The 15,419-nt window shown below is 34.5% G+C and overlaps 2 protein-coding genes across 4 annotated transcripts; both read right to left on the bottom strand.

Moving 5' to 3' along the window:
- Positions 1–363: 363 nt before the first annotated feature.
- On the bottom strand, positions 364–5,990 carry LOC114417870. 2 transcript variants are annotated; one of them, XM_028382906.1, is made up of 15 exons: positions 5,710–5,990; positions 5,595–5,632; positions 5,474–5,514; positions 5,304–5,394; positions 5,134–5,239; positions 4,989–5,059; positions 4,718–4,787; positions 3,865–3,927; positions 3,724–3,795; positions 3,436–3,537; positions 2,911–2,985; positions 1,657–1,740; positions 1,091–1,207; positions 768–824; positions 364–611 (listed from the first exon to the last, which is right to left on the bottom strand). In XM_028382906.1, the coding sequence occupies exons 1-15, from the start codon at positions 5,833–5,835 to the stop codon at positions 555–557; spliced, it is 1,170 nt and encodes a 389-aa protein (XP_028238707.1). In that variant the 5' UTR covers positions 5,836–5,990; the 3' UTR covers positions 364–554. The 2 variants fall into 2 exon arrangements, with proteins under 2 accessions (XP_028238707.1, XP_028238708.1); XM_028382907.1 differs by having other exon boundaries at positions 5,595–5,599.
- Positions 5,991–7,092: 1,102 nt separating this feature from the next.
- LOC114417869 (pyrophosphate-energized membrane proton pump 2) lies at positions 7,093–14,846 on the bottom strand. 2 transcript variants are annotated; one of them, XM_028382904.1, is made up of 15 exons: positions 14,695–14,846; positions 14,425–14,587; positions 14,075–14,278; positions 13,817–13,968; positions 13,587–13,734; positions 13,367–13,499; positions 12,648–12,820; positions 11,756–11,876; positions 11,466–11,653; positions 10,915–11,352; positions 10,665–10,829; positions 9,739–9,894; positions 9,541–9,652; positions 8,710–8,929; positions 7,093–7,797 (listed from the first exon to the last, which is right to left on the bottom strand). In XM_028382904.1, the coding sequence occupies exons 2-15, from the start codon at positions 14,518–14,520 to the stop codon at positions 7,698–7,700; spliced, it is 2,406 nt and encodes an 801-aa protein (XP_028238705.1). In that variant the 5' UTR covers positions 14,521–14,587; positions 14,695–14,846; the 3' UTR covers positions 7,093–7,697. The 2 variants fall into 2 exon arrangements, with proteins under 2 accessions (XP_028238705.1, XP_028238706.1); XM_028382905.1 differs by lacking the exon at positions 14,695–14,846 and having other exon boundaries at positions 14,425–14,675.
- Positions 14,847–15,419: the final 573 nt, after the last annotated feature.

Here is a 15,419-nt window from a genome sequence, read left to right as displayed (position 1 = left end):
TCTTTTTAATTGATAGGAATGCAGTCAAATTTTCCCCTTTTTTAAAGTGATTGTAATGCAATTTACAAAGCAAAGTTGGACACATTCATATCACAAATTTTACATGGTCAACATGATTATTGTCAATTGGAAGGAAAAAGGGTGACGCAAGCAAGTATTCTGAAGTTGAAGTTGCGCTGTTTTCCAAATCATTTGCTTGTCTCGGGATAGAAGATACCATTGAGACAACGCTAAAATGTCTACTGTTGAGGAAGCAACAACTGCATCGATGGTTCCAGAAACTGTGGGGAGACTGCAATTAAGGTTAATTTTTGAAGAATCAAGCAGCACGGACAGAAGAAAGGGACAACAGGGTCATCAAGATGGAATAATTGCATATAGCAGAGCTAAACATTAAGCTTTGAAATATTCTATATGCTATTTTGTGTATTTTGCTAATGGTCATAACTTTAAAATTCCAAAGAAATCATCGGACTTTTTATGTCACCCAGTTAATTGGTTTATTATAATTTCGTTACAAAGCATACGCTCATAATTAATGTCAATACAAATTTTCATCTTGAATAACGGTCCACAAGGGCTTTGGCTTTATCTGGTGCAAAGAACCTAGCCTGCACAAAAAGGTTACAACAGTGTTAAAAAAATTTACAAAAACAGGACAAAACAATCATGCATATGTGCAGAAAAAGAAACTTTTGGTTTATGTAAATGTTATTTTAACATTTTTTTCACCTACTCAATTATGCAAGTTCATTTTATAAACTTACTTGTATGAACATCCTTTCTGCATCACCAATATTTTTGTTTTCTTTTAGGATGATTCCCTGTAAAAATACATGGCATAATTTGAGTGAACAGCTTCTTTCACTACATGTCTTTTGGACCAAAATAGCATAATTGATTATAGGAATCTAATATCAAATAATCTGGGTAAAAAGGAATCTATTTGCACACAAAAACCAAAGCAGAGTTCAGTAAATAATAAATTCTTTAACTATATACATTTTCTGTATTGCTAATTATTTTCTTCAATTAGATTTATAATGAACAAAAATGAGCATTTAGTAATTAATTGAGAGAAATTAGAGACCTTAGCTAAGTATCCACGAAAATCATTAGGGTGAGTAGATATGAGCTGATCATAAACAGCTACAGCATCCCTGACATGGCCCCAATCTGAGTAGGCTTTCCCTAGAAGTAATTCAACCTGAGAATTGCAGGAATATAAGAAAAGCTAAATATATAAGGAAAAAACAAGGAAAATTAAGTATGAGGTATGTATGTACATTGAGAATGCTACACCTCAGAAAAATTCTAAAACCGAAAATAGATTCAGATGAAGCTAACTAAATTTTTCCCTATTGCCACAGATACTCCATTTCATTACTGTTAAATGACATTAGGTTATTAGTTGTCACCCAGGTGGGGGAGCATTGACATGTGTGATACCAACTTGAAATAAGTAAACAATTGAATATTATTTCTTAGATCACTTCTGTACAGAGAGATTACAAAAATACAGCAGACTAATTAATTCTAATCTAGTAATTACAGGCAAAAAAATACGTTGATTTGCTGTCCTAATTATAGAAATAAAGGAAACTAAGTACAAGAAATAATTCTAAAATATCTCAAGCTAGAATGGTAGGAATTTACTTGAACTGGATCCAACTTCTGTGAGTCTGTTGGGTTGCTATCAGAACTCAGATGCTCACGATAGGCCAAAAGTAATTGAACAGCCTGTTAAAGAAAGAATGGAAAAAGAAAATGTTAATTAATTCAACATTCACTAGAACCACAGTGTGTCCAAATGAAAAACCCCCATATTTCTGTACAATAATGTTTGGTTTAAGGAATTATTTTATATTTTCTTTTTTCAAAGGTATTACAGAAAATGGTAAAAACAACATTCATGAACAAATATTTAAAGAGAAGAAACAAAATGAAGTAGGTGTGTCAAACAAATGGATTGGGTAAATTTTGAATTGAATTATAATGGATGAGTTAAAAATAAACCATTAATCCATTTATGATCCCTTAAAATTGTATTGAAAAATTCAATCCATCCATGACTCAATAAAAAACCATTCAGTCCATCCATTAACTATTTTTTTATGGATAGAGATAGCCAACCCATCCATTTAAAGTACATCATATTTTATTTTAGAAAAAATGTTTTGCCATTTTGTGTACAAATCCTTGAAAAGAAGAAACAAAATGAAAATAGTGGCATATTTGTAATTATTAGTGAAAAAAAAAGAATAAAAAAAACATTTCCACAAACCCAAGGAACCATAAGCTTTTGAACCAGAATGGTCACATCATGAAATGGGAGCATTATACACTAAAGCCTTAAGGTCAGATAAGCAACTAATTACACTTTTTTTTTCTCTGTTATTTTTCTTTGGAAGGGATGTTCCACCTAGGGAAAAAAAATTATCTTCTCTTGATAAAAACAAGCAAAACTTTTCTTCTTAAAAAAAATATATCAGTTACAGAAAATGTCATAAAAAACATACAAGACATTGGTAATCGGCACATAAAAGGAATTCTTGTATTTTTTTTTCAAAATATAATCAATGTCATTGGTAAATAAGGACTAAGGACTTAACTTTCCAACATATTAAACAAATCAATGTTTATGCATAAATCATTGATCTAAAGAATCAGGAACAAAAAACTAAGTGTAAGCAATCAACATATGTTTTCATCCAGTACTACAGAAAGTTTCAAGTGTAAAATTAGTTACCCTTTATGGACAGAGTAACCATCCTGAACATCAGCATGAAAGAATGTACTTGTTTGTACTTTGTAGAAAAACAAGTACAAACTAACCATCATCATGCAAAAATAATAGATTTAATTCATGCATCACATTCATCATAAGAATCCATTATCATGACAACAAACCTCCTCTGGCTTTTTGGCAGCAAGTAATGAATTGGAAAGGCCACGCAGAACTTCAAATTGGATATCTTTGGACACCTGTCAGAGATCAACCAAATTTTTATGGATAATGAGGATGCCAGATGGAATCACTAAGAATTTGTAGGTATAGCCTCTTCTGCCCTAAATATCAGATTCTAGTTAAGTGGATTTGGATGTACACTGTACATGTTTTTACTAGTGCAACTAGTATAAGTGGACACAATAGATATATTAAATTCATTAATATATACATATATATATATATATATATATATATATATAAACATAAGCATATATTATGGGAGGAAAAGAACAAAAAGTACTTTACAAAAATAGAAAAAAAGGCAAGCAAACAAATTAGATCATAATTTATCTCAAGTCCTAAAATAATAATCTACTTAATGAATGGACTAGATTCTTGGGATCCCTACAAGACATAAGCTGCGAGCATATAGTTTTGATGGTGGTTTATGACAATCCTCCAAGAAAAATGTTGAAAATACTGACCCTTGCTGAGCTTTTATATGCAGCAACACTCCCTTCATAATCTTTGAGTTCATACTTAACTTCTCCAAGCAAACGAAAAACATCAGCATCATTTGGTTTTTCCTTGGAATAACAACAAAAATATGTTCAACAGTTATTCAAAGATCAAATAGCATGATTTGCACAACATACTTTCGAAAGAGAGGATTTTTGTGACCAATATATAGCTATAATTTCCCTGGGTAGGAATTACTTTCCAACACAAGTAACTGGAAAAATTCCAGGGGATATCCATGGTCAAAACAATACCTTTGTCAAATCATCAAGTAGAGAAGCAGCTCTTGCATATTCCCCTAGTTCAGCCAAAGTTATTGCAGCTCCCTGAAAATCATTTAAAATGTATCTAGAAACACAGAAATCAGAAGAACAGAACTAGCAACCCAAACTTACTTCAAGAGCAGTTGGATCTCTTGGGGAATTACTTAATGTTGCTTCAAATTCCTTGAGCCTACTCTGCCATATATCAGAAAGTATATTATAAATGATTCTGTGGTTTTGTCAGAATGTATAGAGATGAAATTTAAAGGAATACATAAGATGGGAAAGGAGAAAGGTGATAACTTTGGAATTGGACGAAAAATTTACACATAATGAATGTTAATATTCCCTAATAGAAGGAGTACATACTCCAGGAGGACTGAAACTTCATCTCAGAATCAGATAGAACCAGACCAAACAAAGCTAATTAATGACAATTGACAACCCTTGCTGATAGGTGTCAGAGAAATAATAGAATCTGTATACTGTATTATGTAAATCCCACACCTATATCAAGGCGATAACAGGTGCTGGACATTAAAGAAAATGAAACAACAAAGTGGTCTGGCACTTGAGAGTGGGAATTTCTCCCAAAACTCCCAATTAATTTCCACCTACCTCCCAACCCTTCTTGCTAGCTCAGCAGTTAGTTACATAGGAATTGATATTGTATCCTCTTTCAATAGCTATGATTACCTATGCCATTCCCCTCTTTTATCCTTTCATACATACCCCTTAGTTAATCTTGGCATATCCTAATACCGATGGATAATGTTGAAAATAAAAAACACAACCAACAAAAAACCATATTCTTATCTACCAAACATCCCACCTTTCCAACAGTCCATGAAAAGAAACAATCTCAATTCAGTGAATTTTTGCTTCATAAGGAAACAAAATAAGAGTTCAAGACTAAAATAATTAGGAAGAACATTAGTGCCTTACTGATTGCCAGAAGATAACAATAATTGGGTGGAAATCATACCTGAAGAGTAGCTTTATCCTCCTCAGACAACTTACTATTGACCACAGCACTGTCTTCAGTAGGACTAACACTGCAAGATATCCCATTTTTTGGGGTACAGAAAGATATCCCAATTTAAACTGTAATCAAGACTAAAGGGCAATTAACAATGATGTGCCTTCGCAGGAAACTAACACACCAGCCCATACAATGTAAAGGAAAAGTAACAATTGAATTGAGTGATGGTATCAGGACATGAGATATATTGTCTGGTTTAAATTTGCGAGCATACCTTCCTGATGGAAGAAAATCTCCAAAAGCAAAAACCAGACCAAAGACTGCAACAGCTACCCCAACTCCAATCTGCATCATGATGGTTACATGCATAAAGCTTTTTATATAAAACAAAAACAGGCATTTATGTGGAAGAATTGTACCTTAGTACCAACGCCAATTGTCGTATTGTCGGAAGGAATTGGTGCATCATAGTCAATTGCTCCAAATTCTTTTTCCTCCTCTGCCTTCTTCTGCTCAAGTGCTGACCTGAGTAGTGTCATAAAGACCAAATTAAGATTTATTGGTTTTATTTAATTAGAAAGAGGTGTACCTTCTAACTGCTTTTAGCCGTTCCTCAAAGTCAACATCCAAAAAATCGTTCCTAGATTTGCCGTCAAGTTGTGAACTTAAACGGGGTGCCTCTGCCCATTTCATATAAAATTAAATCAAATCAAATCAAATCAATTGGACATATGAATATGGGTTTGCAATTCCACTTACGAGAAGATAGAGGGCGAGACTGTTTATTTGCTGATCCCTTGCTGCAACAATACACACACGTAAACACTAAACATGGCATGGCCATGACATAATTTGTACACATGACATGACATTCACAGACCTTTGCTGAGACACCAATCCCTTGTCAGATTTGTTGGTCTGAAATACAATAATGAATCGAAATGAAAATGAATTTGGAGCAGAGCAGAACAAGAATAAGAAACGGAAAGGGAAACCTTAATCCTGTTACTGTTAGTGTTTTCTCCAAAACCACGGCCTTGCTTTGAATCGGAGCAATTTATTTGAAAGCAAAAGAAAGCGCTGCTTCTGATTGACATTGCATGCATAATAGACATACTCATATCACTCACAAATCACAATAGCTTTTCTCTTCTCTTCTCTCGTGTCTTACGTAGCGCAGCAACAATAACATTAGTGATAACGTTGCGAGATTTCAGTTACCATAATTAGAAGAAGAAACAAAACAGTAACGAGGATTCTTTCATTTATTTATACATAGATAGATTAGAGACAGTAGGATCTGTAGTAGTAAAAGGAATTTTCATTTTGTCACTATTTTTTTAAAATTATAAATTACCACTATTAATTACCCTTTGAATAATGATTTAAAGTAAAGCAAATAAGCAGAAAAGTAGGCTAGAAAAAAAAATGAAATAATGAAAATGAACAGACAAATTAGTAGGGGGGGAAAATATTCGAAAGAGCATGGAAAAAATACGCAAATGAATGACAAAAAAAAAAAAGCATACAAATGAGTAGAAAAATATATGGAAAAAACTATGCAAATGGATCGGAGGAAATCATGAAAATGAGTGGGAAAAACTATGTAAACGGGCGAAAAAAATTACTTCAGTGGAAGAAAGAAAAACATGCAAATAGACAAGAAAAATGGGCGAAAATGAATTGTAAAATGAACCATCAATTTATGTGTACGTGAGTGTTCATCATTATTATTTGTTTATATTTTAATAAAAGATGGAAAACAAAAATTAGAACCAATATCAAAGAGAGTAATAATAATTATGATAATGAGAAATGTTGGCATCATGATCTATACAACATAATTTCCGTTATTAAATAAAATTCATATTAATTACACTTATCCATATCATTTTGTTACATTTCCTAATGATAAAAAAATCATATGGACAGTACCCTATTCAATAATAACAATTACTATTTAGGAAAGTTTACATGAATTCATACATATTTTATCTTCACGAACTATGGTACAATATTAAATTAGATAACACCTGCCTCTTACTAATTTTTTTATGTAACTTAGGGCTCTCTTTTTCGAAGAAATTTATTTTTAACTAAAAAGATATGTTTAAAACAATTCATAACAATTATTTAAGTTTTATAAAAAAAACAAAAACACCAAAAATTTACTGTAGTATTTGTCTTAAAATTAAAAATGTTACATTACATAATTAAGAATAAAAAAAAATGGGCCCAAACTAACTTAAAATTAACTTGAAATATGTAAATGACATTTTAATTTATAATCTACACTAACTATAATGGGATCAATAAAACAATAAAAAACAAGGTACACTCTTATTTTAAGATAATAAAGAGATCAATTACACTAAAAATGTCCAACATATCTCATTTTAATTTTTTCAAAAAAATTATTCTCCAAATAATTTATCCTGGTTGAAGGACTCGTGCACCGAAATTGAACTCCTTTACATTTACACGTCATATCTTCACTTTAAATCCAGTACTCCAGCCCGAGAGGAAACGATTGAACACAGTCCCCTACCCTATCCCTAACTAAACCTAAGGATGGATGGGCTAAAAATGTTCAGCAATGTCATCCCTTAGTTACTTACAACTTATGAGCACATATGTTCAGTTCCGAAATGTAATCAGCAATCCGGAATTGTTTTTAGGTACATTGTGATTCCTTAATTTAATTTAGCCGCTCCGGAAGGAACACGGGGCCATCATGAAATTTAAAGACCAAAAAATATGGGGGAATTTTTCTAATCACTATTTTCTCCATATGTTCCAGTCAACTAATCTCTCTTATTCTCATCAAGGGCAAGAAGATTCATCGTCACTATAAATCAGGCTCGTCCATTTACATCATAGATTCATACAACCTATCCCTATACTTCCAAAATTAGCAAAATCAAATTCGCGCAAGTATGCTTTTTTCTGAGGCGGCCGCAATAGAGATATCAACAACTCTCACTCACAGGAAGACTGGAGCCATTACCAGTGTAATCGTTGCAAGCATCTTTATGAGGACATGGATTGAAGGCCCAGCTGTGTCTTTGAATGGGTCTCCCACTCTGCCAAATTAGTCAAAAAGAGTAAAGTAAACCAACACAACGTAGATGAAATCATTAACCCAGCATAGAAAATTCAAGAAAAGGAAAACACTATTACCAAATTAGGCTAGGTGAAGATTTATTAAAAGGATATATAGTTCTAGTGTAACATCTATTCATTTCCAAAAACAAATGAAACTATACAGTGTGCCAGTTTACATCAGCAATCAGACAATCATAAAGCTCAAATTTCATGCTCAATGACAAATTTAGGAAAAGCATTCATGCTATCTCCCACACTGTTTATCCAAATGGGAATGAGGTATAGTTATGTTTGGGTGGTTGAGGAGGACGACCAGCCAACCACAAAGTAAAGATAGTACTAAGGATAGTGCAAGCACGGGCCAATGGCACTAAGGAGCTTGTCAGAACAGTGACAGTTGGTTAGCAGCAACAGACGGCTTGGCATGGTTGCAAGTAGGAGAACATTAGCATGTGCAATAAGCCTAAGCTTGTGTAACCTAATGATTGGGTGAAGGAGAGGATAGGATGCAGTGTTAATGAAAGGAGAAGCATAATGAAGATTATGAAACTACTCTGATGATTGACGGCATATTGAGGCACAGGTCAGAGCCACAGTGGCAGTCATGGCATTGCATGAGACACATTATAAACACACAAATCATTGCTGCTAGACAAAACAGAAAAATGCTACAGAGTATATTATAATAAACGCCAACCATAGTCAATAGCCAGATAGTGAAAAAGTATTGAAGAAAATTCAAAGTAACTGAAAACCACGTCCCAGATATAAGGAAACAAAACCTATTTATAAAAAGGGACACAAAGAATCACATGTGCTCCCTATAATAATGGCTGCTGACATGCTAATGGCATTATTGTGCAACTAAAGTAGCATAAGCAGTAACTTACGTATCTCCAGTTATGGCTGCTTTGTGAGCCTCACTTCCCTTGCCTCCAAGAGCTCCAGTCTCAATGTACTTCTTTGCATTATCCCAGGCACCACCTGCTGTGTTCAGAAAAAGTGCCATAAGAATACCAGACACTGTTGCAAACATGAGCAAAGCAGCCACAACTTTGGCCCCGAGTAAAGGTTGCCCTGTATAGTAGCCCAAAATTCGGAACAGAATACCTGCAAGTGATAGAAAAATATGGTAAAGTCTGCATGGCATAAAAAATATTTCATGACACAGATATAAGAATAACAAATCACCAATCACCAAAAAATATTGAACAAACAATAACAGCTGATTCCCATGAATGAGACAAACAATTTTTTGCAAAGACCGAATATGAGAGATGATTTGTGGGGCTTAGGGAATAATTATTTATTAGCAACAAAATAATGGAACAATTAAAGGTATTGGCGGGGGGAGGGAGAATTCATAGTTGAAAAAACAAAATATTATAAGGGATTTCAAAATAATAGTCTCTTCCATCTAGGTAGGTTGTGCAACAATATGTGCTAAATATAGCCACTGGTGTCTTATGAATACATGATGATATATTTTAAAAGGTTTTTGTTGCCGGTGGAAAGTTAACAAGATATCTATAATTTGTTTCTCAAATGATTACAAACATTAATTTGCTTGGCATATGATCTAGCCTATCAAGCAATTATGTTGGTCACATGTATGTGACATGGTTACAATACATCAAAAATTTGCAAAACTGTTGCCGTTGTCCCCTGGTTTTATTAATGATAATATATGTGCAGACATGTAAAATTAAAAGTTAACCCACCAACTACAATAGGTGAAATGATTGCCAAAGCACCAGGTTTTATCATCTCTCTTAACGACGCAGATGCTACAATAGCAACACAGCGACCATAATCTGGTTTCTCCTTGTAATCCTGTCAAAAGCATAAAAGGGAAAAAAAGAGAGAAGATCAAAACCTAAACTGGCATACATAATATTACTTTACAAACCCAAACTCACCATTATACCAGGCCTCTCAATGAACTGCCTTCTCACTTCGTTAACAACTTCTTGTGCAGTTCTGCCAACAGCAGCACAGGCCCAAGCACTAAAAACAAATATAAGCATGGAACCTAGCAGCCCACCAACGAAAACTTCGGGAATAGCAATATCAACCTGCAACTCAATCATAAGTTGCAACTTAGAAGAACCAGTGAAATCTGATGAGACACAATAATAGTAATAATAATTAGGGGAGTGACTTAAATATGTTTAGTCCCTAAAAAATGCATACATTTTGGCTTTAGTCCTTACATTTTTAATCTTTCAAACCAGTCCTTATAAAGGCTATTTCTTCCCAATTCAGTCAATTCATTAAATCTCCATTAGCTGGGGATTCTAGAGGTCTTCTCCACACATGCTCAAACAACCCAAGGCAAGACCTCCATATTTTCTAAAATAGGAGCTACCCCAACTTTCTTTCTAATGGATTCGTTTCTAATCTTGTCTTGTCCAGTATATGTCCACTTATCCAACACAATGCCCTCATTGATGATACATTATGTTTATTCTCTCATTGACTTTTGACCAACCAACATATAGTGCCATAGTACAACATTGCAAGTCTTTATAGTTATGCAGTGAAATTTTCCCTTACACTAGAGCAATACCTATTTTAATTTTTATCAGAAAGAATACTCAAAACATTCCTCCTTTCCACCCCTCTTGAATCCTACAGTTTATGCCACCCTCTATTTCTCCGTTGTTTAGTATGATGGACCTAGGATACTTAAACCATGTGAGTTGTGGAATGGTATCCAATTTTCACCTCTAAGCTAGGTCCCCCTCCTCTTAAAAAAAAAACAGAACATCAACAAACCGAGCATGTATTATATAGGGACCTAAACAAATTTAAGCCTAATTAGGTTGAAGCTAGTTCTGCGCACCTGTTTAAAAGGTTCATGAGCAAATGCAGAAACCTCGTCCATATAAGCACTAAACAAAAGGAAAGATGCAAGAGCAGCAGAACCAATAGCAAACCCTTTGGTGGTAGCTTTGGTTGTGTTTCCTACGGCATCAAGGACATCAGTTATCTCTCGGACACTTTCAGGCTGAAAATAGGTTAATAGTCAGTATACATAGCAAGAGGAATCTCAGAAATAACACTATGGACCAAATTATTCTAGCAAGAACTACCTGCTGACTCATCTCTACAATTCCTCCAGCATTATCAGCTATTGGGCCAAACATATCCATGGTAAGAATATAGGCAGCAGTGCTAAGCATTCCCATTGTTGCCACAGCTGTGCCAAACAGCCCACCAGTTGGGTTTCCTGTTTCATCTACTAGTCCACAGGTGTGGCCCAGCCAGAAAGCTGAGATAATTGACACACTGATGACAAGGACGGGAAGAGCAGTAGATTCCAGACCCAAACTGACTCCTGCAATTATGTTGGTCCCATGGCCAGTAGAGCTGGAAAGGGCTAATATGCGCACAGGCTCATGCTTGTAGTCGGTATAATACTTGGCAATCCAGACAAATATGTAAGCAGTGATAATACCAATCAACCCACACAAAGCAAAATTGAACCATGCTGAAGGTGCTTGCTCAGTGTAGAGTAACCACCGGGTAGACTACAAAGTAATTCAATTTAAAAATTACAGCAATTGGAACAATGAATGGTTGGCCAAACCAGAGAGCATAGAAAAGCAAAATTAAAATATCACAAATGAAGATTAACCATTACCAAACCGAATGCCAGAACAGCTAAAACTATTGTAAAAGAATATCCTTTCTGAAGAATTGTCATAGGATCCTCCATGGGAACTATAATTCCAGTTTCACGTGTACCCCTAATAGAAAATATTCCAGCTGATGAAACTATCAGATCGAATGAGTGAACAACAAGAGGAAACAAGATGAAGCCAGATGGATCTGAAACAAAAGAGAAAACATCATATTAGATGAGCATCAATACAAGTCTGATAACCAAAAGTAAGCAAGAAAGGCACAAAATGGTGTAACTCAGTTACTTGCCTGCAATTTTACAGCGTTGTGCCATTGTTCCACCAAGTATCATGGCACTGATTATTTCAGCTGCAATACTTTCAAAAAGATCAGCACCTCGAGCAGCACAATCTCCCACATTGTCACCAACCTTAAAATAAAATTAAAACCAGTAAGGTACCAATGGAAGTACAAGACCAGAAAAAGTATAAACAAAGAAACAAAAAGCACAAGTCAAGGAAATTATAAACATTAAGCAGTTTTTCTCATTAAGCTGGTGTAATTTTGCATGTATCAATCAATTTAAAAAAAAAAAAAAAGAAACTGCATTTTTTATCAATCAGTTAATAATATTTTTTCATAACAATATTTTCATTATTCTCAGGCAGTCTTAGCTTGAAGCTAAATATTAAATAAAGATACTTCACTGCACTTTGTTCTCTGTTTTATCAAATATTTTGGCAAAACCAAAAATGATAATAAAAGTTTACAGAAAACGCCATAAGTCTCTGACGAATAAAAAACATAAATGCAAATATTCAGGTCTTAGGAACTTAAATTCAGAGAACACCATCCATTGCTTGATTTATACAATTGACTTATGGATGGAAAAACTAAAATATATTCTCTCGTGTTTCCACCTTTTCACCAAATGGGATAAGGCTTTTGTTGCTGTGTTTCCACCTTTAAATAGCACCATGAAAAACTTTTATGTAATTTAAACATGAATAACAGAGAGCAGAATACTTTTCAAGGTACTTATAAAGATAAAAACTTATTTCGAAATCATTTCCACAAACTATCCTGTAGCCCAAAAAACATTAAGTAGTAATCTGCTGAGACCCAGATGAAGATGAAATAATCATCAATGCTAATGTGTGGACACATCAAAACAAAGTAAAAAAAAAAATCAAACAATTACCAGATCAGCAATAACAGCAGGATTCCTAGGGTCATCTTCAGGTATTCCCTGTTCTACTTTTCCAACAAGGTCTGCTCCAACATCAGCTGCCTTTGTGTATATTCCACCACCCAACTGAGCAAATAGTGCAACAAAGGAGGCACCAAATCCATATCCAACTAGAAGAAGAGGCACTGAAGGAAAACAAGAATTTTAAAAAATCAATGACAAATTAGAGAGAGAGGGAGAGAGAGAATAGGTGACAGAACGGACAAAAATTTAAATCATGTCATAGTCAAGTAGACAATCAATATTTATATACCTTAATAATTGCGAACATATCATCTAAAACTTATCTCAGTCAATTTAACTATTCCCTCTTCAGCTCAATATGATACAAAAGGGAAATAGACTAGTAGAGGACTTTTTTTATTTTTTATGAGACAAAAAAAGGGACATACATTTATATTTTTTGTACATTAAGGAATCACTTATGACCACAATCAAATCCTCACCCAAGTTTACCACCTTAGCTCTTCGTTTTTCAGTTTACAAATGGACAAAAATAAAAATTCACCAAATTATAAACACTTATCAAATGAAAAAGTATTTTGAAAAGATAATGACGAAACATAAAGAGCACCCACCCATGCAGGTTCAATAATAACAGTATTTAAATTTCAAACATTAAAAAAAAATCAATTTATGATAATAGGTTAGGGGGAGAAGTCTACACATACAATCAGTAACCTTCATTGAACCAGGCAAGTCCACTCCCAACCAAACATAAAATGTGGCATAAAGGACAGCTATACCAATTACGGCCATACCAACGACAATGATAGCAGATAAACCACCTGCACGAGTAGCTACCTGCGCAAATTCCTTCCAGTTAATACACAAATAGTGAACTGTTCATTGTTTTCACAGAAACTGATGATGAATTAATGATGGTTTAACCTGCAATGCCTCTCTTGCAGACCGTCTTGCAGCACTAGAGACTCTGACATTGGCACGAACTGACACCCACATCCCTACATATCCAGCAACACCGGAACAAAGGGCGCCTAAAAGGAAAGAAGCTACGGTGATGTATGCAGAAGTTGTCCTAAAACAGGATGTAAATGACAGATCAGAACAAGTAAAAGGTACAAGAGAAGATTCACAGCATGTATAATTTATGATGTCACCTTCCCAGGCCAGAAGATTCCTGTTGAGGAGTTGTACTGCGAAACAAATATATGCAAAGAATAACAAGGGCAAGCAACATGGCCATCTTAGATATACTCCCATACTGGGTCCTGAAAAATCCTTCAGCTCCGTCTCGTATAGCATCTGATATCTAGAAAGCAACATGCTAAGCTCAGGACAAGAAAACAAGGGTTGATGGTGATGAAATCGAAAAGCAGTCATGATAAAAGAGTTGAGATTATAGGAAAGAGATTTACCTGAACCATTTCAGGAGGCCCCTCATCTTTTGCGAGGACCCACTTTGTAAGATATATGGCCACAAGGAAGCTGAGAATACAAACAGAGATAACAAAGACAATGATAGGAGAAGTAGAAGCTCCGACGTAAAAGATAGCTCCCAAGCCGAGGAGCAAAAGAATGAAGAGGACACGAACATTGATACCAAGTAAAATACGAAATATCTGCAGAAAAACGGAAGAAGGCAAGCATAAGATATACAAAGAAGAGAAGAAGGAGGAGAGGAGTAAGAAGGAAGAGGCGTTTGTTGATATGGCGAAGTGGTTGCGGTGGCGACTTGATCCGTATTGAAAGGAAGGAAAGAACTGACCAGAGGGGTGTAAGGTTTAGTGCGCATGTTGGGGAAGGTTCTAGGCTTGTCCTGGTAAGCCCCCAAAGCAGCGGTCTCCAAGTCATGATCCATCATTGACTCTGGGCGCCCCTGAACCAGGTCGCTGAATTCTTCACTTGTCTTTGCATTGCATGCTCCGAGACTAGCCAAGAAAAGAAGAAATCAAATTAAGCGTAAGAAGTAGATCTCCCATTTTTAATAGATCCAGCACGTAAATTGAAATGAAATCGCAGATCTAATGCTTCTTACGCTTGTTTGCGCTGCCGTCGTTTTTCTCAGAAACCGGAACCTCTTCCTTTATTTTACACACTGACTATTTTTTAATTATTAAACAAACTGCGTGCCATTGTTAACCTGTCAGATTTACCCAATGACCTTACGACATCTCTTCTTAACTGCATTTTAATTGCCCACTCATATCATACCCCTACGCTTTAACTACTAATTCTTACGTTCTAACATCTGTTACGGTTTTATTAATCACTTGTATTAACTCAAGAATATTTTTTTAGAACTAAGAGTAATATTAATAAATATAAAAAATTAAGACATATGAATATATTATCACCTTCTATCCCTATTGTACATGTAAGCTCCGAATTAGAAATATAACTTCATCTTTTTTTTATAAATTTTAATCTAAAATATTTCTTACATTTATCATTTCTTTACAAAAATAATTTTTATTAAATTCAATTTTAGAATAACATGATAATTACAAATATATAAACTATTAATGTTTGTTCGTTTAGTTCACGAGGATATTTTTGGAAAAAAAAATCATTTTTGAACAAATTCTGTTAACTAAATTAACCAAACTTTTTAAATACAGGAGGTAGCGTGATTTGTTAAAAGACACATAAAATGAATCCGCTAAAGTAGAAATAATGTGATTATCAAAACTTTTTTTTTTACGAACTAGTTGATTTATAGGAACGGAGAAGAGGAATATCTAGGAAGATTTTGATTAGATA

Source organism: Glycine soja, chromosome 7 (genome assembly GCF_004193775.1).
Source record: "Glycine soja cultivar W05 chromosome 7, ASM419377v2, whole genome shotgun sequence".
Taxonomy (NCBI): Eukaryota; Viridiplantae; Streptophyta; class Magnoliopsida; order Fabales; family Fabaceae; genus Glycine; species Glycine soja.
This window is presented reverse-complemented; position numbering and strand designations above follow the sequence as displayed.

What these genes read in the sequence shown, in the direction of transcription:
- LOC114417870 (XM_028382906.1), bottom strand. Translation starts at nt 5,835, where the DNA reads ATGAGTATGTCTATTATGCATGCAATGTCAATCAGAAGCAGCGCTTTC. An exon ending in GGATTGGTGTCTCAGCAAAG is followed by an intron (nt 5,515 to 5,594) that starts GTCTGTGAATGT and finishes GTATTGTTGCAG; the next exon opens with CAAGGGATCAGCAAATAAAC. An exon ending in CTGCCAAAAAGCCAGAGGAG is followed by an intron (nt 1,741 to 2,910) that starts GTTTGTTGTCAT and finishes TTTCTTTAACAG; the next exon opens with GCTGTTCAATTACTTTTGGC.
- LOC114417869 (XM_028382904.1), bottom strand. Translation starts at nt 14,520, where the DNA reads ATGATGGATCATGACTTGGAGACCGCTGCTTTGGGGGCTTACCAGGAC. An exon ending in CTGCAAGAGAGGCATTGCAG is followed by an intron (nt 13,500 to 13,586) that starts GTTAAACCATCA and finishes GAATTTGCGCAG; the next exon opens with GTAGCTACTCGTGCAGGTGG. An exon ending in GCAGCCATAACTGGAGATAC is followed by an intron (nt 7,798 to 8,709) that starts GTAAGTTACTGC and finishes CTAATTTGGCAG; the next exon opens with AGTGGGAGACCCATTCAAAG.